This window comes from Equus asinus, chromosome 27, assembly GCF_041296235.1.
Source record: "Equus asinus isolate D_3611 breed Donkey chromosome 27, EquAss-T2T_v2, whole genome shotgun sequence".
In the NCBI taxonomy this organism is placed as follows: domain Eukaryota; kingdom Metazoa; phylum Chordata; class Mammalia; order Perissodactyla; family Equidae; genus Equus; species Equus asinus.
Window position 1 is genome coordinate 5537157 of NC_091816.1, and position 24159 is coordinate 5561315.

General features: G+C 34.8%; 1 protein-coding gene across 1 annotated transcript in view; it reads right to left on the reverse strand.

Annotated features, from left to right (window-relative positions):
- ADAM2 (ADAM metallopeptidase domain 2) overlaps positions 1–24159 on the reverse strand; it is a 151009-nt gene that overhangs the window by 33096 nt on the left and 93754 nt on the right. Inside the window, exons 13-15 of the mRNA XM_070499715.1 lie at positions 23149–23241; positions 22826–23021; positions 5584–5689 (exon numbers count right to left, since the gene is read on the reverse strand). Coding sequence (XP_070355816.1) covers positions 5584–5689; positions 22826–23021; positions 23149–23241 — 395 coding nt within the window. The remainder of the gene's footprint in view (positions 1–5583; positions 5690–22825; positions 23022–23148; positions 23242–24159) is intronic.

The following is a 24159-nucleotide window of genomic DNA, read 5'->3' on the forward strand; positions in this document are numbered from 1 at the left end:
TTGAACAGATTCACTACACAGGAAGATACCCACATTGGAAAATGTGGAAAAGTGAACATTGGAAAAATACTCAAAATAATTGTTAATTAGATAAATTCAAATTAAAACAAAAGTAAGTTACAACTAGAATGACTAAAATGAAAAAGACTGACAATACCAAGTAGTAGCACATTTTGGAGAAACTAGACACTTGGATTCTACCAGTGTAAATGTAAAACTGCACAGCCAGTTTGGAAAACAGTTCGGTAGTTCCTTAAAAAGGTTAATATGAACTTATCATACAACTCAGCAATTGTACTCCTATGATTTATCTACATAACATAAATGAAAGTATATCTCACCTGACCTTGAAGGTTTATAGCAGCCTTATTCATAATAGCCAAAAACAATACATAACATAATTGAGAATCAATAAGTTAATGGATAAACTAATTGTATTAATTGTAGCGTATATATAATTCTCCGTGATATTCAGAATTAATCAACAATTAAAAATAAAATAGTAATATAAGAGCAATTTATTTGAACCTCAAAAAATTATCCTAAGTATATTAAATGTAACATAAAAAATTGCGTATTGTAGGATTCCATTTACATGAAGTTTTCGAACAGACTACATTTATCTATAATCATCAAGATAAGGTTGTATGGGACAGAGATTGGAAAGAACGTTTTTGCATGATGGAAATATTAATCAAGTTGTATACCTAAGGTACATTCAATTATTATAGTCTATGTAAATTAAAAAAATAAAATAAAACCAACCAAAATGAAGACAATCAAAAAATTCAACAGGAGTTTACATACTCTATATTTAGTGTGCTTTGTTTATACTTGGACTTTAAACAAAAATTTATAAAGGTAAAACAGTAGTGTTTTCAAGTATTTAACATAAAAATTAAATTTTTTAAAAAATCGTAAGAGGTAGAAAGAGAAAAGATTAATCCATTTCACATACAAGTGTTCAAAAAAGTAGTTTTCTTTTGCAAGACCCATGTATACTACGCTGTAGCAAAGAAACTGAACTACATACATTTTAGATAGGAAACTGCATTTTATCTAATGAAGAATAAAAACAAAAACTCTCTTTAAATCCATCACTTCAAATTATTTGAACTCATAGAAATTTGTTAAACATAAATTTAATGTCTATTTACCTTTTAATTGGGTAATTTTAAAATTAAGATTTCAGGCCTAAGTCACATTAATTAATAAAAGTAAATAAATTATATACTGTGGAGTTACCACTATGTCCATCATTTAAGGTATATGCAATGTTTTAACACAATGGATATCCTCAGAGTTATGTCTGATGGATTAATGTGAGGGTCTGCTTATAGCAGATGTTATACCACAAAATTTTTAACTGCTCCATGAATCCTGTTTGAGGTCTCAAATGCTACCACATAGCCATTGCTACATCAGAGGATTCAACAAATTATCCCACAACAAAAGGGAAGAGGAGACTAATGCCAGCCCATCTACATACCATGTTCTCTAAATAACCTCCTAATCAGTAAATCTTTAGCAATAACAAAAATCTAGGAATCTTGGAGCAATTTTTCTATGGCCTGACTTTTTCTGCCTTTGGACAAAAGAGGGAAATGAAAAAGAGAAAAGTAGCCCCTGACATTCAGATGAAGGTCTGGTATTAACAGCAAGGCCTTGGAGTTGATGCAAGCTGACTTGCACTCATAGCTAGATCATGGTGCTTATGTGTTAACATAGCAATTTCAAGAACACCAACTTTAGGCCAAGTCACTCTGTGACCATGATGATCAAGAAAAAAACAAGCCCGCTCCACAAATTATGTCTGAACATAGAATAACAAAACATAAACATTGTCCAGCGGCAAAATTACTAAACTTCCCTCTCATTCAGCTAAGATGAGTGACTGTTGCTTCATTACCAATTACACTGTCAGTTTCACTCTAGTCAACCTTCTTCATATTTAAGATTATTAAGATACCCAATCATAGAATTACCTCCATTTCCTAAAAACATCCAATTCAGAGCAAAGATGCACTTCCCGAAACCCTATTGAAAATCACTCAACACAAGCCCAAGTCCTATAATGTCTTAAAAACTCCAAAACTAAGATATCCCACACTTTCCCACAGAGTGCAGTCTCACTGACTACAACATGTAATAAACCCAACTTTTTCAGCATGGGTGTGTTTCTGGCGGTCTTTGGCTGGAAGGCATTAACAAAGAACTTGGTCTGAAAATAATTTCTACTGTTAAAGAGTGGGTAAAGGTAGAATACATACACACACACACCCTGAAGGCCTTGGAATGTAACTGGAAAGGGAAGGATTATATGGTAAATGAGCCTTAAGAATTGGAACTGCATCATGAGATATTTTGGAATGTGGCTTCTTTTTTTTAAAATTCATGACAGCACAGCAATCTTCTTAGCTTGAATAATCAGAGGACAGGATTAAAAGATGGGCCTAATGTCAATTAGATTACTGGAAATTAAGAGAGACTGAGCACTAAAATGTGCATATAAACTTCACCTTAAATCCTGGCTGATCAGTGAACTCAGCAATGTGCACTCATGACTCTAGTGAGTTCATAGAAAGCATCCGAGTAGGCATAAAGAAACGAACAGTGTTTTCTACTGCTTTTCACAGAGAGGTGTTGTTTATAGTATGAGTCAAGCTATGTTAAATCCCTTCCATAACAAAATTATATAGCCTTCAGAAAAGCATAAATGAATGCAAAGTTTCCATTAGGTGTTATTCATAGTATCCAACATAAGGCAAAAAAGTTGCTAGGCTTGCCAAAAATAATTAAAATGTGACATAGTCAAGGAGCAAATAAATCACTAGATACCAATATTAAAATGACACAGATATTGCAATAGGCAGAGAAGCATTTTATAGCAACTAATATAAAAATGTTCAATGACTTAAAGGAAAATATAGGCATAACAGCTAGAATGTTTCCCTTGGTCAGTATACGCTTTTAGCAACTGTGAAACAAACTTCTGTGCATTCTGGGCTTGAGCATATGAGAAAGCAACTTATAAATGTACCAAATGTACTTTGTGGTGTTTAACTGGAAATAAAATTGTCATTATAAATTCATGTTTTACATACAGAGATATAAACAAATGGATACAGAAATAAATCTGTGATACACGTATGGGGATATATTGCCTGTGTGTTCTAACTCCGTTAACTGAGAGGGCTTAGGGGTAATGAAAACCAGTGGAAGTAAGCATACTTGGTGCCCAGATACTTATTTTCTACTAAAATAAACCTGAGATTCTTGGATAAATAGCTGAATCCAGAGCAAGGATAGGAAAAGTACAACAGGAGCCTAGAACATCTTTTTTGTGCTAGAAAAATTCGGAAGTTCTTAAAGAGTCATACAGACTTTTGAAAAAGACATTGTGGCCAACTAGAAGGGACTCTCGCTAGCCAAAATTGAGACAATTTGAAAAAGTATCAAAATAAATAATGGCAGTAATATAGTCTATACTATTGAGTAAAATAATTACTGAGTCTGATCTGATTTAAATAAAAAACTGATATAAATAATAGATAAGAACATAAACAAATATAGAGAAGGGAATACTTCTTCCTACAGTAAACTTCTAGCTTAAAGGCAGAGTCAGTAATGGAGGTAGAAAATCGTGAATGTATTTTAAAACTAAGTAGGTGAAACTTTGAAGAAGAACAGAATATGTCCATAGTCTCAATATAATGCCTCACACATACATACTAAACACAAAAGGAAAGAATAACTTTACAATTGAGAGACCTTAAGAAAATTAACTTTACCAAATAATTTAACCTAAAATATCCCAGTATGTAGAGAGGATGGTATGTACCTTTGAAAAATTGCACTTGAGGGTACCATATCATTTCAGTGAGAAGCATGCCAAAATGCATAACATGAATCTAATTATGAAAAATATCAAACAAACCCAAATTTAGGGACATTCTACAAAATAATTAACCTATAGTATTAAAAAAAAAACTAAGAAAAAAAAGGAAATGTTCTAGATTAAAGTTTAAAAATACATGACTAATGTTCATAATACTCTGGATTTGCTCCTGAACAAGGTAAAACAGCTATAAATATTTTACTGAGACAACTAATGAAGCTTTATAAGATCCATGTTTGACAGCTACAATATAGCTATGTAAGAAAATATCTTTATTCTCAAGAAAGACACAACGAATTATTTAGGGGTAAATAAGCACAGTATCCAATTTACATTAAAATGGTTTAGAAAAAATCATTTTGAAGAGAGGAGAGTTAAAAATAAAAACAGAAAGATATGGGGCCGGCCCGGTGGCACAGCGGTTAAGTGCACACTTTCCGCTTCGGCAGCGTGGGGTTTGCGGGTTTGGATCCAGGGTGCGGACATGGCACTGCATGGCGAGCCATGCTGTGGTAGGCATCCCACATATAAAGTAGAGGAAGATGGGCATGGATGTTAGCTCAGGGCCAGTCTTCCTCAGCAAAAAGAGGAGGATTGGCACAGAATATTAGCTCAGGGCTAATCTTCCTCAAAAAAAAAAAAAACCAGAAAGATAAAGCAAAAGGGAAAAATGTAAACAACTGGTAAATCTGGGTAAAGCATATATAGGGAGTCTGTGCTATTCATGCAAACTCTAAGTTTTTTACAGAATTTTTACTGTCAAACCAAGTTTGAAATAATATCAAAATAAAATATTACAATAACAGCAACATTCTAGTTCTAACATATATACTAATTGTCATATTTAATAATTAATGCATATAGCGCATACTATGTGTCACTCCCATTCTAAGTGTTTTTTGTAGAGTATGTAAATTCCATACTGGAATCAGCCTAATGACGTTAGTGCAATTGATATTTGTATTTTACATATCAGAAAAGTGAAGCACATGTCCAAGCTCACACAAGTAGGAAAGCAGCAGAGTTAGGATTTGAAACCAAGATGTCTGGCTGTAGAGTAAATGTTCTTAAACACAGCGCTTTACTTCCTGGATAGTAAAAATTCATGCATTTTCATTTCATCACTATAAGAATGGTCATCCTTTGTAAAATTAAAGTGACAGCATGCACAATAAAAATGATCAGTCCTTCTAACTAAAGGGTAATTAATGTACTTATATGTGAATTAAACACTTTGTAGGAGCCAGCCTGGTGGTGCAGTGGCACATGTTCCACTTCGGCTGCCTGAGGAGTCGCCGCTTCCATCCCAGGTGCGGACATGGCAGCGCTTGGCAAGTCATGCTGTGGTAGGCGTCCCACATATAAAAAATTGAGGAAGATTGGAATGGATGTTAGCTCAGGGCCAGTCTTCCTCAGCAAAAAGAGGGAGATTGGCAGCAGTTAGCTCAGGGCTAATCTTCCTCAAAAAACAAAAAACACTCTGTAGAAAGGAATAAGGGATAATTTGGATATATGACAAAGAGAGGTACGGACAATCTGTATTTAAGACATTTATAATTGGATTAAATATAGTCTTACTTCATGGTCAGGTAATATTTTAATAATATATAAACTTAATTATGTGGTGGTATTTTCAAATATGAGGCAATAAATAGAGTTTCTGAGATAGATTTCTTAAAACATACTTAGGCCGACATGGTTGGTATCCGTCAGGACCTGAACCACAGTTCCCAGATTGATCAGCCTTAGAATTAAGGTAAGCAAAACACTCTGAAGAACCAAACTCTGCACCTGAAAAAAATACGTGGTTAGTCATATCGAACTTATATTAATTTAAAATAATTAATGAATACATTTAAAATTCTGAAATGGTTTAAAACATATGGTGCAAAATAAGATCATAACATAAAATTGAAAATAAAAACTGCATTTAAGATCACACAAAACCACTTCAATGAAATATTTGAAAATGGAAAGCATTCTTATCTAAAATCGAAACAGATATCTTAGAATTAACCAATTTGTCTTCTAATTTTTAGTAAGTCAAAAGATATATATCTATAAGTATATAAGAAACTTTTTAAACAAATAATTGACTTATTGGTCAATAATCTGCATAAATGTCAAACCACTAAACTTACTACTTTTTACCATAATTTCCTCAGATCAAAAATTTTTGGAGTCACAGTTGTTTCATTTTCACACTCACTATCCAACCTATACACATAATGTGTTTACTTCTCATAAGATCCATCCTCCTTAAAGAGCAGTTTATTCACCATAACCTCCATCAGTTCTATTCTAGTTGAAAGACTAAACCAAAAGCCTTTGATAGGGAGATTTACCACTGCATTATGATGCTGAAGAAAAATGACACACTGTAGGAAGAGGCCCAGTGGACATGTTAGAATCTCAGTTGTAACTCCTAGAGGCAGTAGCAAATTGAAAAGAAGCAGTTGATTTTGTCACAGGGGCTATTTGCAAACCTGGTTATAGCTGAGAAGTCAAAATTAGAAGCTTAGCTATGGAAACAGACCAGTGCTGGTAGACATTAAAAATAGGCAAAAGCTGGAGGATCTTTCATAGCTATAGTGACAAAATTAGACTCAAGGGGCTTCAACATATAGTTTCTTCCCCCCTCAAGGGTTTTTCCTACTTCTAAACATGTGAAGAGAAAGAGATGAAAATATAAAGAGATGACTTCCGTAAAGCAGTGCAGATTTTTCAGCAGTTCTGTCTACATACCTGCCAGGGGAAGGAGTCTCAGTAAATATACCAACTCTCAGTTGAAAACCCTGGAGAGTTACACCCTTGAAATAAGAGTGAACTAGATGTAAACTGAGCCTTATCTAAACTCTAATCAAACTTTAAGAACTATCAGTTTCTGGTTTAATTAAAGTCATAAGTTTCTCATTTTAGATACCTAAAAGAAGAAAAAGTCCTGATTTTATGGCTGCTTCCAAGGTATGTCCTAGATCACCTGGCTCTAGTGGCCAGGGGAGCTTTCATTCCTGGGTCCCATGGGATGGTAATCAGAGACAGTTCCTGGCCAGCTATCCCCTCCAGTGCACAGCCAGATAGCTGATTGAAACACATACTCAGTCTTTCTGTGAAAGAGACACCTTTGATTTTCCTGGAACTTCAGCCTGAGGGGAAGGCATCTGGTTTGCCTCACATCTAGAACCTACTAATGTTCTTTGAGGAGATAAAGTGCAGTGGACATCATGTTTATGCTCTCCCTCTGCCTCACTTCAGCTCACTGGTATCTCCCAGAAAGGAGGCTGTACCCTCAGAATCACATAAGCCATAAGATAAATCTTAATACATATATGTATAGATATCTATAGATATACATATACATAGAGAGTATAATTACATATCCTACAGATATTGTTTCTCTGGTAAAATCCTAGCTAATACAGTCGTGGAACAGAGGGGTCTGTGATGTTTCAATTTGGAGATATTCTCCTCTCTCCTCAGAGGCTTGGTAGCCCAAAGCCAGCAACCTTATGGCTAATGAAGAGGTCTGACGTATTTTGAGCTTTGTTAAAAGCACCATACCCAGAGCACAGTGAATTATCCAAACTTTCACTTACCTAGAAAATCTCTATTCTCAGGGGTTTGTTAGATTTCAAGGAAGAATAATTTGAGAGCAATATCCTTCAAGAATATAGACATAAAAAATCCTCATGAAATCTATAGCCTAATATGCCTTATGAATATTGATTTTAAAAACCTCAACAAAATACTACTAAACTGAATTCTAGAGCATACTAAAAGCACTATACACGATTATTAAGTAGAATTTATTCCTGGAATTCAAGGATGGTTCAATGTACAAAAATAAATCAAATGTCATACAACAAAATAGCAGTATGAAGGTAAAAACCCCACATGATCATGTCAATTGAGGCAGAAAAAACATATGACAAAATTCAACACCTTTTAATGATAAAATCACTCAACTAACTAGAAGTAGAAGGAAGGTACCTTGATATAATAAAAGCAATTTATAAAAAACATAGTTAACATAATACTCAGTGGTGAAAGATTGAAAGCTTTTCCTCTATGATAAGGAACAAGAGAAGGATGCAGGATTTCATTACTTCTATTCAACATAGTCCTGGAAGTGGTAGTCAGAGCAATAGGCAACTAAATGAAATAATAAGCATCTAAACTGGAACAAAAGAAGTAACATTATGTCTGTTAAAGTCTCCACGATCTTATATAAAGATAGAAAACTCTAAATGCTACATACGCAAACTGTTAGAACTAATAAATAAACTCAGCAAAGTTTCAGGATATAAAATTAATGTGAAAATGTGAATGTGAAAATTGTTGCATTTCTATACATTAGTAATGAAAAATACCAAAAGGAAATTAAGTAAACAATTCCATTTACCATCGTATCAAAGAGAAAAAATATACTTAGGAGCAAAATTAACCAAAGAGGTGAAAAAACTTGTACAATGAAACCCACAAAATGTTGCTGATCAAAATTAAAGGAGATACAAATAGCTGGAAAGACATTCTGTGCTTATGGGTTGGAAAAGTAATACTATGATGACAATATTACCGAAAGTTATCTACAGCTTCAATGAAAACCTTATCAAAATATACACAATGTGTTTTTGCAGAAAAAGAAAAATTCACCATAAAATCCATATGGAATCTCAAAGGACCTCAAATAGGATAATGTTTGAGAAATGTTCAAAAATGGAGAACAAACTTTGAGATCTCATGCTTCCTGATTTTCAAATTAACTGTAAAGCTACAGTATTCTAAATAATGTTGTATTGTCATAAACACACACACACACACACATATATATATACCAATGGAATAAAATAAAGATCTCAGAAATAAATCCTTCCATAGATGCTATAATTTTTCATAAGGATGCCAAACCATTCCCTGGAAAAGGGCAGTCTTTTCAACAATTTATATTGAGAAAACTGGATATCCACATGAAAAAGAATGAAGATGAACCCTTTCCTTATGTGATATACAAAAATTAATTCCAAATGGATCAGATACCTAAATGTAAGGGCAAAAACTATGAAACTCTTAGAAGAAGATACAGAGGAAATGCTTTTTAACTCTGAATTTGACAATCATTTCTTGCATATGATGCCAAAAGTAAAGGCAACAAAAGAAAATATAGATCAAAATTTTAAAAACATTTGTGCATGGAAATCAATAGAGTGAAAACAGCCCACAGAATGGGAGAAAATATTTGAAAATCATGTATCTGATAAAGGGTTAATATCTGGAGTATATAAAGAAACTGTACAACTCAACAATAACAAAAAACAACTGAAAAATAATTAAAAATGGGCAAATGACTAAAATAGACATTTCTCCAAAGAAGATATAAAAATAGCCAATAAGCACATGAAAAGATATTCCACATTACTAATCATTAGGAAAATGCAAATCAAAACCACAACAAGATACAATCGCATACCCATTAGGATGGCCAGGATCAGAAAAAAGGAAAATAACAAGTGTTGGCAAGGATGTGGAGAAGTTGGAACTCTTGTGCATTGTTGATGGAGATGTAAAATGATGGAGCCACCGTGGGAAACAGTGCGGCGGTTACTCAAAAAAGTAAAAATAAAATTAGCATATGATTCAGCAATTTCACTTCTGGGTACATACACAAAAGAATTGAAAGTAGAGACTTGAATGATAGCTATATACCCATGTCCATAGCAGCATCATTCACAGTAGCCAAAAGGTGGAAGTAACCCAAGTGTCCAGTGACAGAAGAGTGGATAAGCAAAATGTGATACACACACACACACACACACACACACACACACACACACACAGTGGAATATTATTCAGCCTTGAAAAGGAAAGACATTCTGACATATAGATGAACCTTGAAGATAGTATGCTAAGTGCAATAAGGCAGTCACAAAAGGACAGATAGTGTATGATAGCACTTAAATAAGGTACCAACAGTAGTCAGTTTCTTAGAGACAGAAAGAATGGTGTTTACTAGGAGTGAATAGAGGAGTGAGACATTGTTTAATGGGTATGGAGTTCAGCTTGGGCAAATGAAAAGCATTCTGGAGATGGATGATGGTGATGTTTGCAAAATAATGTGAGTGCATTTAATTATCAGACATTTTCTGATATATATAAATAGTAGGGATCCACTAAAAATAACTATTAGAACTAGTAAAGGATTTCAAGACAAAATTCAAAGGAAATTCAAAACAAATTTCAAAGGAAAAATTACCCCTGAGAGAGAATTGAAACTGTGTAAAAAGAACCCCTGCAATAAGGGGCAGTTCTGACTGAAGTGGAAGAGGCGGAAATTCCTTTCTGGAAAGAAAAATCGTCACCTTCATGAGTCACAGAAATTTATGGCTGGCTGGGAGCAATACCAAGGTATGTGGCCTTCCCTGGAGGAGTGGGGAACCTGAGCTGGGGAGTGTTACTGCTATAAGCAACTTTTGGACTCACCACAACCAAGATGAGTGTCCTAATATCTGGCTTTACTGGCTATTAACTACAATGAGGAATACCTCTAGAAAAGCTATTGGATGTAAGTGGAAAAAAGCTGGCTCTTAAAGGGCCCATGCACAAACTCACCCATTTTGGAATGCAATCTAAAATCACCAGAAAGAAAGGTGTACAGCCCTTTCTTGAAAAGAGACTCACCTGATACACCCTGGGCACATCTCAGTGAGAGGTGAGCCCTCTCCAGGGATTGAGACATTGGCAACAGCCATTATTGTGACTTAGTATAGGTGTGCTGACACAGAAGCTGGCAGACACCATTGGAGTTCTTCCACTGGCTTGTTAGCCCAGGGTCTGCCCAGCAACCTAGAGCACTGATTTAATACAGCTCAGCCAGAGTAAGAGGCCCACCCTAAGGACTGGCCCCACCCAATAGAAAGCCCTTGGGAAACTTGTGGGCCTGCATAGACTGGTGCCTGGATCCTCTACAGGCAGGCAAGTGGGTCCAACATTGCAGGGTAGGGTGTGAGCTATGAAGAGGTAGAGTGTATGAGGCCCTGGTAGAGTGTGTGGGGGCCTCTGCAGTGGGGTGACTGGTCTGCTTCAGGGGATAAGGATGTGTGCAAGGACCAGGACTGTGTTGACAGTGTGTGTGGACCAGTGGGCCATGGGACCTGTCAGCTTCAGAGACTTGTGCATCCTCCAAAAGCCACAGAAATGATTGCCCCCACCTTCCAAAGCATGAAACAACTGGGGGCTCCAATGCCTGCGGCCAGCCCTACTAGCTGCAAGCATGAGAGAGCTGACAACAGCCTTATAGGCCAGAGGCCTACAGCAATTATAAGCCCCTGAGCCTATCAACTAGCCACACTGGGGACCTACTCACTTAACAGAAAAACTGCAACATGAAGGTGCTATCAGACCTTGCAGCCAACTGTGCTAGGGCTCCACAAGATCAAGAGACATAGCTGACTCACCTGATACATAGATAAAAGCACAGAGAAAGAGGCAAAATGAGGAGGAGAAGTAATGCATTTCAAGCAAGGGAACAGGGAAAAACCTTAGAAAAAGAAATGAAACAGAAATAAACAATTTACCTGACAAACAGTTCAAACAAAAAGGTATAAAGGTGCTCACTGATCTTGGGAGAAGATGGGTGAACTCAGTGAGAGCTTCGACAGATAATTGGAAAATATAAAAAAGAACTAATCAGAAATGAAGACTACAATACTGGAAATGAAAAATTCACTACAGGGACTCAATAGCAGAATAGATGATACAGAAGAAGGGATCAGTGAGCTGAATGAAAGAATAGAGGAAATCACCCAAGCAACAGATAAAAGAAAAAAGAATTAGAAAGAACAAGGACAGGCTAAGGGAACTCTAGGACAACATCAAGTACACTAGCTTTCATATTATAGATGTCTCAGAAGGAGAAGAGAGAGACAAAGGGACAGAGAAGATATCTGAAGAAATAATAGCTGAAAAGTTTCCTAACCTACAGAAGGAAACAGACATCCAGGTACAGGAAGCACAGAGAGCACCAACCAAGATAAACCCAAGAAGCCCAGATCAATATACATTATATTTAAAATGTCCAAAGTTAAAGAGAGAATCCTAAAAGCAGCAAGAGAAATGCAACAAGTGACATATAAAGGAAACCTCATAAGGCTATCAGTTGACTTTTTAGCAGAAGCTTTACAGACCAGAAGGGAGTGGAATGATATATTTAAAGTGCTGAAAGGAAAAACCTACAGCTAAGAATACTCTACCCAGCAAGGTTGCCGTTCAGAATTGAAGGAGAGATAAAGAGTTTAAGAGACAAGCAAAAATTAAAGGAGTTTATTACCAAGAAACCAATTTTATAGGAAATGGTAAAGGGCCTTCTTTAAGTGGGAAAGAGAAGAACACAAATAGGAATAAGAAAATTAACCAAAAAAAGTAATAAAATTACTGGTAAAGGGAAAAATACAGTAAAGGTAACAGATCAATCACCTATGAAGATAATATGAAGGTCAAAAGACAAAAATACTAAAATTACCTATTTCAATGATAAGACAGTAATGGATACACATGCAGGAAGAAGAGGTCAAATATGATATCAAAAACAAAATGTGGGATGATGGAAGTAAAACAGTAGAACTTTTAGCAAGAGGTCAAACTTAGAAGGCAATCAACTCAATATGGATTGCTATATACATAGGTTATTATATAGAAAACTCATGATAATCACAAACCAGAAACCTATAATAAATGCACAAAAAATTAAGATAAAGAAACCCAAACATAATACTAAAGAAAGCCATCAAACCACAAGGGAAAAGAGCAAGAGAAGAAAGGAACAGAGAAGTACGACTAAAGCACCTAGAAAAAAAATAACAAAATGGCAATAAGTACATAGTTATCAATAGCTACTTTAAACGTCAATGGACTAAATGCTCCAATCAAAAGATATAGGGTGGTCAACTGGATAATAAACAAGACCCATATATATGCTGCATACAAGAGACGTACTTCAGACCTAAAGACACTCAGAAACTGAAAGTGAAGGGATAGAAAAAGATACTCCATGCAAATGGCAAAGAAAATAAAGCTGGGGTAGCAATACATATATCAGACAAAATAGACTTTAAAACATAAACCATAACAAGAGACAAGAAAGACACTACATAATGATAAAGGGAACAATCCAACAAGAGGATACAACACGTGTAAATATCTATCCACCCAATAAAGGAGCACCTAAATCTAGAAAAAAAATTATTAACAGACACAGACAGTAACGCAATAATAGTTGGGGCCTTGAACACTCCACTTACACCAATGGATAGACCATCCAAACAGAAAATCAATACGGAAACATTGGCCTTAAAAGACACATTAGAGCAGATGGACTTAGTAGACAAATATAGAACGTTCCACCCCAAAACCACAGAATACACATTCTTTTCAAATGCACATGGGACATTCTCCAGGATTGATCACATATTAGATCACAAAAAAAGTCTCAACAAATTTAAGAAGATTGAAATAATACCAAGCATCTTTTCTCTCCACCAAGGTATGAAACTGGAAAGCAACTACAGGAAGAAAATTGGAAAAACCACAAATATGTGGAGATTACACAAAATGCTACTGAAAAACAATTGGGTCAAAAGGAATCAAAGGAAACATCAAAAAATATGTGGAAGGAAATGAAAGTGAAAATACAACATGCCAAAATCTATGGGATACAGCCAAGCGATTCTAAGAGGGACGTTTATAGCTATACAGACCTACCTCAACAAATGAGAAAAATGTCAAAGAAACAAGCTAACAGAGCAGCTAAAGGAACTTGAAAAAGAAGAACAAGGCCCAAAATCAGTAGAAGGAAAGAAATAATAAAAATCAGAATGAAAATACATGAAATAGAGACTTAAAAAACAATTAAAAAATTAATGAAACTAAGAGCTGGTTCTTTGAAAAGATAAGCAAAGTGACAAAACTTTTCCTGGACTCACCAAGCAAAAAGAAAGAGAGAAGCCTCAAATAAATAAAATCAGAAATGAAAGAGGAGAAATTACAACGTACACCTCAGAAATACAAAAGATCATGAAAGAATTATATGAAAAGCTATATGCCAACAAATTAGACAATCTAGAAGAAATGGATAAATTCTTAGAATCATACAACCTTCCAAAAGTGAATAAGAAGAAATAGAGAATTTGAATAGACAAATCACCAGTAAGGAGATCAAAACAGTAATCAAAAACCTGCCCCAAAATAAGAGGCCAGGAGCCAACGGCCTCCCTGGAGAATTCTACAAACCATTGAAAGAAGACTTAATACCTATCTTTCTAAAACTCTTCCAAAAAATTGAAGAGAAGAGAAAGCTTCTTAACTCATTCTATAAAGCCAGCATTACTCTGATACCAAAACCAGGCAAGGCTAACACAAAAAAAGAAAATTACAGGCCAACGTCACTGATGAATGTCAATGCAAAAATCCTCAACATTATACTAGCAAGTCAAATATAATGGTACATTAAAAAGATCATACACCATGTTCAAGTGGGATTTATCCCAGAGATTACAGGGATGCTTCAACATCTTCAAATCACCAACATGATATACCACATTAACAAAATGAATAAAAATCACATGATCATCCCAACAGATGCAGAGAAAGCATTTGACAAGATACAGCATCCATTTATGACAAAAACTCTGAATAAAATGGGTATAAAAGATAAGTACCTCAACATAATAAAAGCCATATATGACAAACACACAGCTAATACCATTCTCAATGGAGAAAAACTGAAAGTTATCCCTCTAAGAACAGAAACAAGACAAGAATGCCCATTTTCACCATTCTTATTTAACACAGTATTGGAAGTCTTGGAGCGGTCAGGCAAGAAAAAGAAATAAAAGGGATCCAGATTGGAAAGGAAGAAGTGAAACTGTCACCATTTGCAGATGACATGATTTTATATATAGAAAACCCTAAAGAATCCACTAAAAAACTTACATAAATAATAAAGGAATACAGTCAAGCTGGAGCATACAAAATCAACATAAAAAATCCATTGTGTTTCTATACACAAACAATGAAGTCACAGATATAGAAATTAAGAATACAATCCCATTTACAATCACAACAAAAAGAATAAAATACCTGGGAATAAACTTAACTAAGGAGATAAAAGACCTTTACCCTGAAAAGTATAAAACATCATTGAAAGAAATTGAAGAAGACACAAAGAAATGAAAAGATGTTTCATGCTCTTGGATGGGAAGAATTAACATACTTAATAAGTCCATCCGTCCTAAAGCAATCTCCAGATGCAGTGCCATCCCTATCAAAGTTCCAACAAGATTTTTCACAGAAATAGAACAAAGAATCCTAAAATTTATATATAACAACAAAAGACCCTGAATAGCCAAAGGAATCCTGAGAAAAAAAGAACAAAGCTGGAGGTATCACAGTCTCTGATTTCAAAATATACTATAAGGCTATAGCAGCCAAAACAGCATGGTACTGGCACAAAAACAGAGACACAGATCGATGGAACAGAATTGCGAGCCTATAAATAAACCCACATGTCTACGGACAGCTAATTTTTGACAAGGGAGCCAAGAACGTACATTGGAGAAAAGAAACGTCCATAATTGGGGTTGGGAAAACTGGACAGCCACATGCAAAAGAATGAAAGTAGACCATTGTCTTACATCATACACAAAAATTAACTCACAATGGATTAAAGAATTGAATGTAAGACCTGGAACCATTAAACTTCTAGAAGAAAACATAAGCAGTACGCTCTTCAATATCAGTCTTGGCAGCGTATTTTCAAGTGTCATATCTGACAAGGCAAGGAAAACAATAGAAAAAATAAACAAATGGGAGTACATCAAACTACAAAGCTTCTGAACAGCAAAATAAACCATCAACAAAACAGAAGACAACCTAACAACTGGTAGAAGATATTTGCAAACCATATATCTGATAAGGGGTTAATATACAAAATATACAAAGAATTCACTCATCTCAACAACAAAAAAACTAACAACCCAGTTAAAAAATGGGCAAAATCTTCAAGAAATGGTGCTGGGAAAATTGGACAGGCACATGCAAAACAAATGATAGTAGAACATTATCTTTCTCCATACACAAAAATAGACTCAAAATAGACCAAAAACTTGAAGGTAAGACCTGAAACCATAGAATTGCTGGAAGGAAATATAGGCAGCGCACTCTCTGACATCAGTCTTAAAAGGATATTTTCGAATACTCTGTCTATGCAGACAAGGGAAACAAAATAAAAAATAAATAGGTGGGACTTCATCAGACTGAAGAGTTTCTGGAAGGTGAAGGGAAACCAGGATTAAAGCCAAAGGACAACCCACCAACTGGGAGAAAATACTTGCAAATCACATATCTGACAAGGGGTGAATCTCCCTTGTATATAAAGAACTCACAGAACTGAACTAGAAAAAAGCAAACAATCCAATCAAAAAGTGGGCAGAGGGTACAAATAGAAATTTTTCCATAGACGTTATACTGATGGCCAATAGGCACATGAAAAGATGCTCAACATCACTAATCATCATGGAAATGCAAATCAAAACTACAATGAGATATCACCTTACATCTGTTATAATGGCTATAATCACTAAGACAAAAAATAACAAATGTTGGAGAGTTTGTGGAGAAAAGGGAGCCCTCACACAATGCTAGTGGGAATGCAAACTGGTGCAGTCACTAAGGAAAACAGTATGGAGATTTCTCAAAAAGTTAAAAATAGAAATATATGACCCAGCTATCCCACTCCTGGGTATTTATCCAAAAAACTTGAAATCAACATTTTAAAGAGACTTATGCACCCCTATGTTCACTGAAGCATTATCATAACAGCCAAGATGTGGAAGCAGCCCACGTGTCCATCGACTGATGATTAGATAAAGAAGATGTGGCATATATATATATATATATATATATATATATATATATATATACAATGGAATACTACTCAGCCCTAAGAAACCATGAAATCTGGCCATTCGTGACAACATGGACAGATCTGGAGGGTATTATGCTAAGTGAATAAGTTGGAGAAAGTCAAATACTGTATGATCTCACTCATAGGTAGATGATAAAAACAATGACAAACAAACACATAGAAAGAGAGATTGGATTGGTGGTTACCAAAGGGGAGGGGGGAGGGAGGAGGGTGAAAGGGGTGATTAGACACCTGTGTGTGGTGCTGGATTGTGATTAGTCTTTGGGCGGTGAAAGTGATGTAATCTACACAGAAATCGAAATATAATGATGTACACCTGAAATTTATACAATGTTATAAACCAATGTTATCACAATAAAAAATAAAATAAAATAAACTACAGCTACACACACAAAAATCAATTGATAACTATACAGGAGTAATGAACAACCCAAAAATGAAGTTAAGAAAAATCTTATCTATAACAGTATTAAAAAGAATAAAATATCAAGAAATAAATTTCACAAAAGAAATATAAGCCTTGTACACTGATAATTACAAAACTATACAAAACTTAAATGAAGATCCAAATAATTGGAAAGACATTCCATGTCCATAGACTGGGAGCCTTAATATGGTTGATATAACATTACACCTCAAATTGATACGCAGATTCAACACAATTACTACCAAAATTCCAGCTGCCTTTTTTTGCAATTGACAGGTTGATTCTAAAATTCAAGAAATGCAAGAGATCCAGATATCCAAAATAATCTTCAAAAGAAGAAAAAAGTTGGATTACTCAAATTTCCTGATTTGAAACAAACTACAAAGCTACAGTAATCAAGGCAGTGTGCTACTGACACAAGCATATAGACATATAGCTCAATGCAATAGAACAGAGAGTTTGGAAATAAACCCTTACTTTTATGGTCAAGGATTTTTCAGCAGAGGTGCCAAGTCAATTAGGTGAGGGTATAGTCAACTTTTCAACAGTGATGCTGAGACAACTGGACATGCTAAAGAATTAAGTTGGAACAATTTTTCATGCCATACACAAAAATTAACTGAAAATGGATTATAGAACCAAATTTAAGAGCAAGAGCTATAAAGCTCTTAGAAGAAAACAAAGGAGTAAGTCAGGACTTTGAATTGGGGAATGTTTTCTTAGATATGATGCCTAAAACACAAGCACAAAAGAAAAAAATAAATATATTGAACTTCATTAAAATCAAACGTTGTACTTCAAAAGAGGTCATCAGGAAAGTGAGGAAATAATCTACAAAATGGGAGAAAATATTTGCAAAACATGAATTAGGCAAAAAACCTGTATCCAGAGTATATAAGGAACTATTACAACTCAATAATTTAAAGACAACCCAATTAAAAACTTGGTAAGGGATTTAAATAGACATTTCTCCAAAGAAGATATAGAAATGGCCAATAAGCACGTGAACATATGCTCATCATTAGTCATCAGGTAAGTGCAAATCAAAACTACATGATACTACTTCACAGCCTTTAGATCACAGAATAACTCAGTATTACATGGACATCAACTCAATGAAAATTAATGTATGAATTAATTTATAAATCTGGTTCTTAAATTCATTTGGAAGAACAGAAGGCCAAGTCAAGATATACGAAGAAATATAAAAAGCTAAGATGGCTTGCCTTGAGATGTTAGAATAATTATAAAGGCAGAGAAATTAAAACAGTGTAGGACTGGCATAGGTAGAGAAAAGTAACCAAGAGAATAGAAGACAAAACTGAGAGACATTGACACATTTAGGTTTAAAGATAACCAGCCAATAAACCAACCAAACAAGCTCTTAGTATATAGCAGATACTGCATTGCCCTCCATTCAGGAGTATTAAATAGTGACAGCTAAGGTGGTTATCAATATGCCGTAACATTAAATTGGATACATATCAAACAACACAGACACAAACACATTCCTTCCCTCTCCCCCTTCCCTAGTCCCAGGCAAGCATTAATCTTCTTTCTGTCTCTATATATTTGTGTGTATTCTGTACACTTAATATAAATAGAATGGTAGAATATCTTGTCCTTCGTGACTTGTTTCCTTAGCTTTGCGTAATGTTTTCAAAATTCACCCACACTGAGCAAATATCAGCACTTCATTAATTTTTATTGCCTAATAATACTACATATTTTGTTTACTTATCCATCAGTTGATGGACATTTGGGTTGTTTCTACCGTTTGGCTGTTATGAATAATGGTGCTATGGACATTTGTATATAAGGTTTTTTGGGGATATATGTTTACAATTCTCTTGGGTACATACCAGGGGTAAAATTGCTATGTTCAACATTTTGAAAAACTGCCAAAATGTTTTCTAAAGCAGCTACACTATTTTATATTCTCAGCAGTAATGCACAATAGTTCTGATTTTGCTACATCCTAACACTTGCTATTGTCTTTTTTAAATTATAGCCATCCCAATGAATGTGAACAAGTATCTTGTTGTGGTTTTGATTTGCATTTCCTTAACGACAAATGATTCTGAGCATCTTTCCTGTGACTGGCCATTTCTGTCTTTTTTTGAAAAATGTCTATTCAAATTTTTTGCCTATTTTTTAATTTGGGCTATTTGTCTTTTTATTAAGTCGAGCAAGTTCTTTACATATATTGTATACGATTCTATTATCAGAAATATGATTTGCAAATACGTTTTCCCATTCCTTGAGTTTCTTTTCACTTTCTTGATGATATCTTTAGAAGAACAAAAGCTTTTTAAAATGTTGGTGAGGTCCAATTCATGGCTTTTTCTTTTGGCTCTTGTGCTTTGGGTGTCATATCTAAGAAAGCAGTGCCTAATCCATGGTCACTAAGATTTATGCAAATGTTTTCCTCTAAAAGTTTTATGGTTTTTGCTGTTACATTTAGGCCTATGATACATTTCAAGTTAATTCTTGTGTTTGGTATGAGGTAGGAGTTCAAATTCATTCTTCCGCCTGTGACTATACAGTTGTTCAAGTACATTTGTTGAAAAGACATGAAGGGTATTTTTGCTTGTTACAAAATCCTAGGTGGGCAATTCCTTTCTTTTAGCCCATGAGAGGTGGCTTTATTTTGTCTTCTGGCTTCGTAATTGTTGAGAAATGAGAAGTCTGTTTCTTTTTTGCTCCCTTAAAGGCATTGTGTCTCCTCCAAATGCCCCAGATGTTTTTGTTCTCCTCTGTTTATTTTCTAGCAGTTTTGCTATGATGTCTTTATGTGTTTTTTTTTTTCTTTAAAGACATCCTTCTTAAGATTCTTAGACTATCTTGAATTTGGGAGTTGACCTATTCCATTTGGAAAATTATTGGTTCTTATCTTATTGCTTCTTTCCATTCTCTATCTTATCTTTTTAATGACTCCCTCTCCTGAGTTGGGCAGATTGGGTGAGGTAGTAATCACTTAAATCCAATCAAGCAATTAAATGGCTAAGGGCTGATGTGTAGTTTGATTCTGGATCTACCTCTTTATTTTGGGTATGGACCTTGCAAGCTACTGATTGAGAGCTTTGCAAGCATTTATCTTCTCTTCACTGAAAGTCTGCCAGGGATAAATATGTAACCTTTAGAGAATCTCAGAACAATTTCCCAGCCTACACTAATACAAGTACTTCAAAATGTAACAAAAGCTTTTAGGAAAAGACTAAGATTTTCTGGATGCAAGATTCCTTCACCATTGGGTCTTTGACCATCTTGTGACTACAGGGAAGTTTGTAACGTCTTTTTTTTTTTTTTTTTGAGGAAGCTTAGCCCTGAGCTAAGATCCGCTACCAATTCTCCTCTTTTTGCTGAGGAAGATTGGCCCTGAGCTAACATCTGTGCCCATATTCCTCTTCTTTATATGTGGGACGCCTGCCACAGCATAGCTTGATATGTGGTCCATAGGTCCGCACCCGGGATACGAGAACTGACAAACCCTGGCCACCTAAGGGGAGCATGTGAATTTAATCACTTCACCACTGGCCGGCCCCTGTAATGTCTTTTTAATGTTTTTGACCTAATTGACCAAGTTCCTGAGCAGCTTTCAAGCTCCAAGAATGCCTCATGGAAAAACAATGGTCTACGGTCTTGACAACCCCCCCTCCAACCCCTTAAATTCCAACTGCTAAAACGTTTTAATCATTTTTTCTAGTAGAAGATTTCTGCCCAAGCCAAGCCTGATCTTCAACTTTCAGAATCTGCAATGTCCCTAGGAACATAAATGGCTGACAGTAGTCCCCTAATATATGCAAAGTTTCCCTCCTGTGGAAGTTTAGACCATTAGTTTTCTTTGGTTTCACTGTATTCTAATGGCTTTAAAAATGTCATCAACACAATGTTTCTTGATTTTTCTAGTCATTTTCTTGTGATTGCATCTGTCACTACCTACTACATCCTTTCCATAACTTTAATATTTAATACAGGTTTTAATGTAATTGCTAAATATTTAAATATAAATCATCTGCCTTAGTATTTGTTTTCCTATTCTATGTTCTTTTTTTTCACTGCTATTGCCTTCTTTTGTGTTAATCAAATATTTTCATTGCCTTTATTTTGTTCCCTTTATTAGCTTTTAGTTTCACATTATTTTATCATTCTTCTTGTAGTTAGATTATAAAACGAATATTTGATTTATACCAATTTTTCATTTCTCTATGTATGTATATTAGTCAACAACGGCTTTTACTAATTTCTATGATTATCCTGTCTTTTGGCTTAATTATTCCCTCTCCTGGTTTAGTCTCCCCTTTTTTTGACAATACTTACAGAGATGAATTTGGAAAGTAAATGCAAATACTTCCCATTTTTGTATCTATCATTTTAGTATTGGGGTGAATTTCTCAATTCCACCTGTCAGATTAAACAGAAGTTCTACCTTTTCAGTGATTTAACCAATGTACTTTCTAAAAAAACTTTAACAGTATACCTTTCAATTCAAAATCTTATTTTCCTTTCTCTTACTTTCTCTTTCTATCTCATTTCTATGTCTATCTCTATTTCATCTCTATGTCTATCTCTATCTCTTCTCTCTCTCTATATATATATATGTCTTTCTCTCTTCAAAATTTCCTCACTGTGGTTCCAAATCACCCATTTCCTCGGGAGAGCACTTTCCCATTTTATAAGTTTCTTTCCTTGTGTCTTTATGTGGCCTTTCTTCAAACCAATAGTCATTCTGATTGAATGTTCATTTTGGGAGTTGATAATCACTTTACAACTCCCTTTTACACAGACATTAGAGTTGGCATTGCTACCTATTCCACTTGAAATAGAATTGACCCACCTGGCTATTTCTATGAATATTCTAAATATTTCCTCTGTCAATTGCTCTTGATTCTTCTGATATGGACATGAAATACTGTTGTCATTGCTGCTGTTTCCATTTTCTTCAGCAAATGATTCTATGTATATTTTGTACCATGGCTTTCCTTTTTGTTTTCAACCTTAGTTCATACCATTTTTAAATGATTTCATAGGTCCTGGATTTCCATGACTTCTCTTTGGGTTTTTCATGAGTCATCCTTGAAGTTCCCCAGTATGAACATGTGCATTTGTCTGTGGGTGTCTGTATGTTTGGTTTAAATTGTATTCATATGCCATCTTATATTTATGACCCTTTTAATGTCCATAGCCATAAGTATTTATTCTATAATTACTAAGAAAACCATAGAGATGGGGTGAGGGAGGGAAGTGTAGATGGTTTTCAGTCTTCCTTTTTCTGTCCTAAATGCAGATCCCATAGACTTTGAATGTTTCTCTTTATTATTTTGTGGAAATAATTCTGAATTTTAAACCCAGACAACTTGCATGATTTTGTTCCTTATAGTATTCCTCTTCTCTTTCTATAATCCTTTAAAATATTTAAACTAGAAGTCACATTTATTTAAAAAATCACAATTATATATCAACATCTATTTCTTTTCAGTTTCCAGAAAAACACATATATGGAAAATCAAATTATAATAAATACCTTCACCAAATGTATCCTCACATTGTTTTAACCCACTCCTACATTTTCCTTCCAGACAAAACCATTGATTCTCTGAACATGAGCGCCCATCCTGAACATAAAAGTTATCTTGACATGATGCAGATGATCCATTGCAATATTCAGGGAGATCACATTCATCAAAGGTAGCCCTACACTCTTCTCCTTTCGCCTTAAACTGATGGGAGCAAGCAAATGATACTGAATAAAGCAGAATGTGAACATTATAATTATTATATATTAAATATTATAAAGAATGATAACTTTGTTACATAGGTAATATGGAATTTTGAAGAGGCCCTTACCTTGCATTCATGACAGCATTCTCCTCCAGCACACTCTGAATCAGCCGATAGTCTACATGTACCAGCTTCGCAGCATGCATCACTAGCACATTCCTGAAAAGAAAATCAAATGCTCTGAAGTATCTTTTATTTACATTGGATAGGTATTTTAATGATGTAAACATATTATATAATATACAAATAGATGCTTAACTTACAAGTGTGCAAACAGAGAAAAAAGCCACTTATTCACTCATTTAACAGACACTGATTGGTTACCTACTATGTGTGAGACTGTGTATTTGCTATGTCCCTAGAGTAGGTTTCACTCTATTGGTAGTAGGATTTTCCAAAGCCCTGGAGTGCACCAAAGCCAAGATACCAAGAAGATCTCTGGCTCTTGTAGACAAAGAGATAGCTAAATACAAGATATGAAATAAACAGAAGTTATGATTTTAACAATTTCATTATAGTGACTAGTTCTTAATCAACCTTTATGAATCTATTCAATTTTAATGTCTGTAACTTTTATGGGATATTCAAAGTTTGCTTTACTTTTAATTCTTGAAATATGAAGAGCTAGAAAATAGTATTTCTGAACATGATGGAAATGATCACCTTTATAACATTCCTCTGTATCTTATTATGTATAGTTCAATGCTATAATTCATCTATCTATGCCCAGTGATTCTGCTTTTAAAAATTCTATTATTAAGCTTAATAAAAGCAACAAATAAGTAAGGAGAGGGCTAGAGAGACAGTGTATTCACACACACACACATTCACATTTTTAAATTTCCAGGGATTTGAAATATGGTTAGTTGGGCAAAAAAATTTCAGTGAGTTACACAAAAGTAAATCATGGATTTCAGTAGTCTGAATGAGTTATAGCATGATACTAGGGCACAGTAAATTTGCATTATTTTACAGGACTATTCTGCCAAATCAATGTCACTGCTATTGCTAACTATGGGGGATTCCAGAGGTGAAGTTATATCACAGGGGCGTGGGACTCAATTAGATGACATTTAA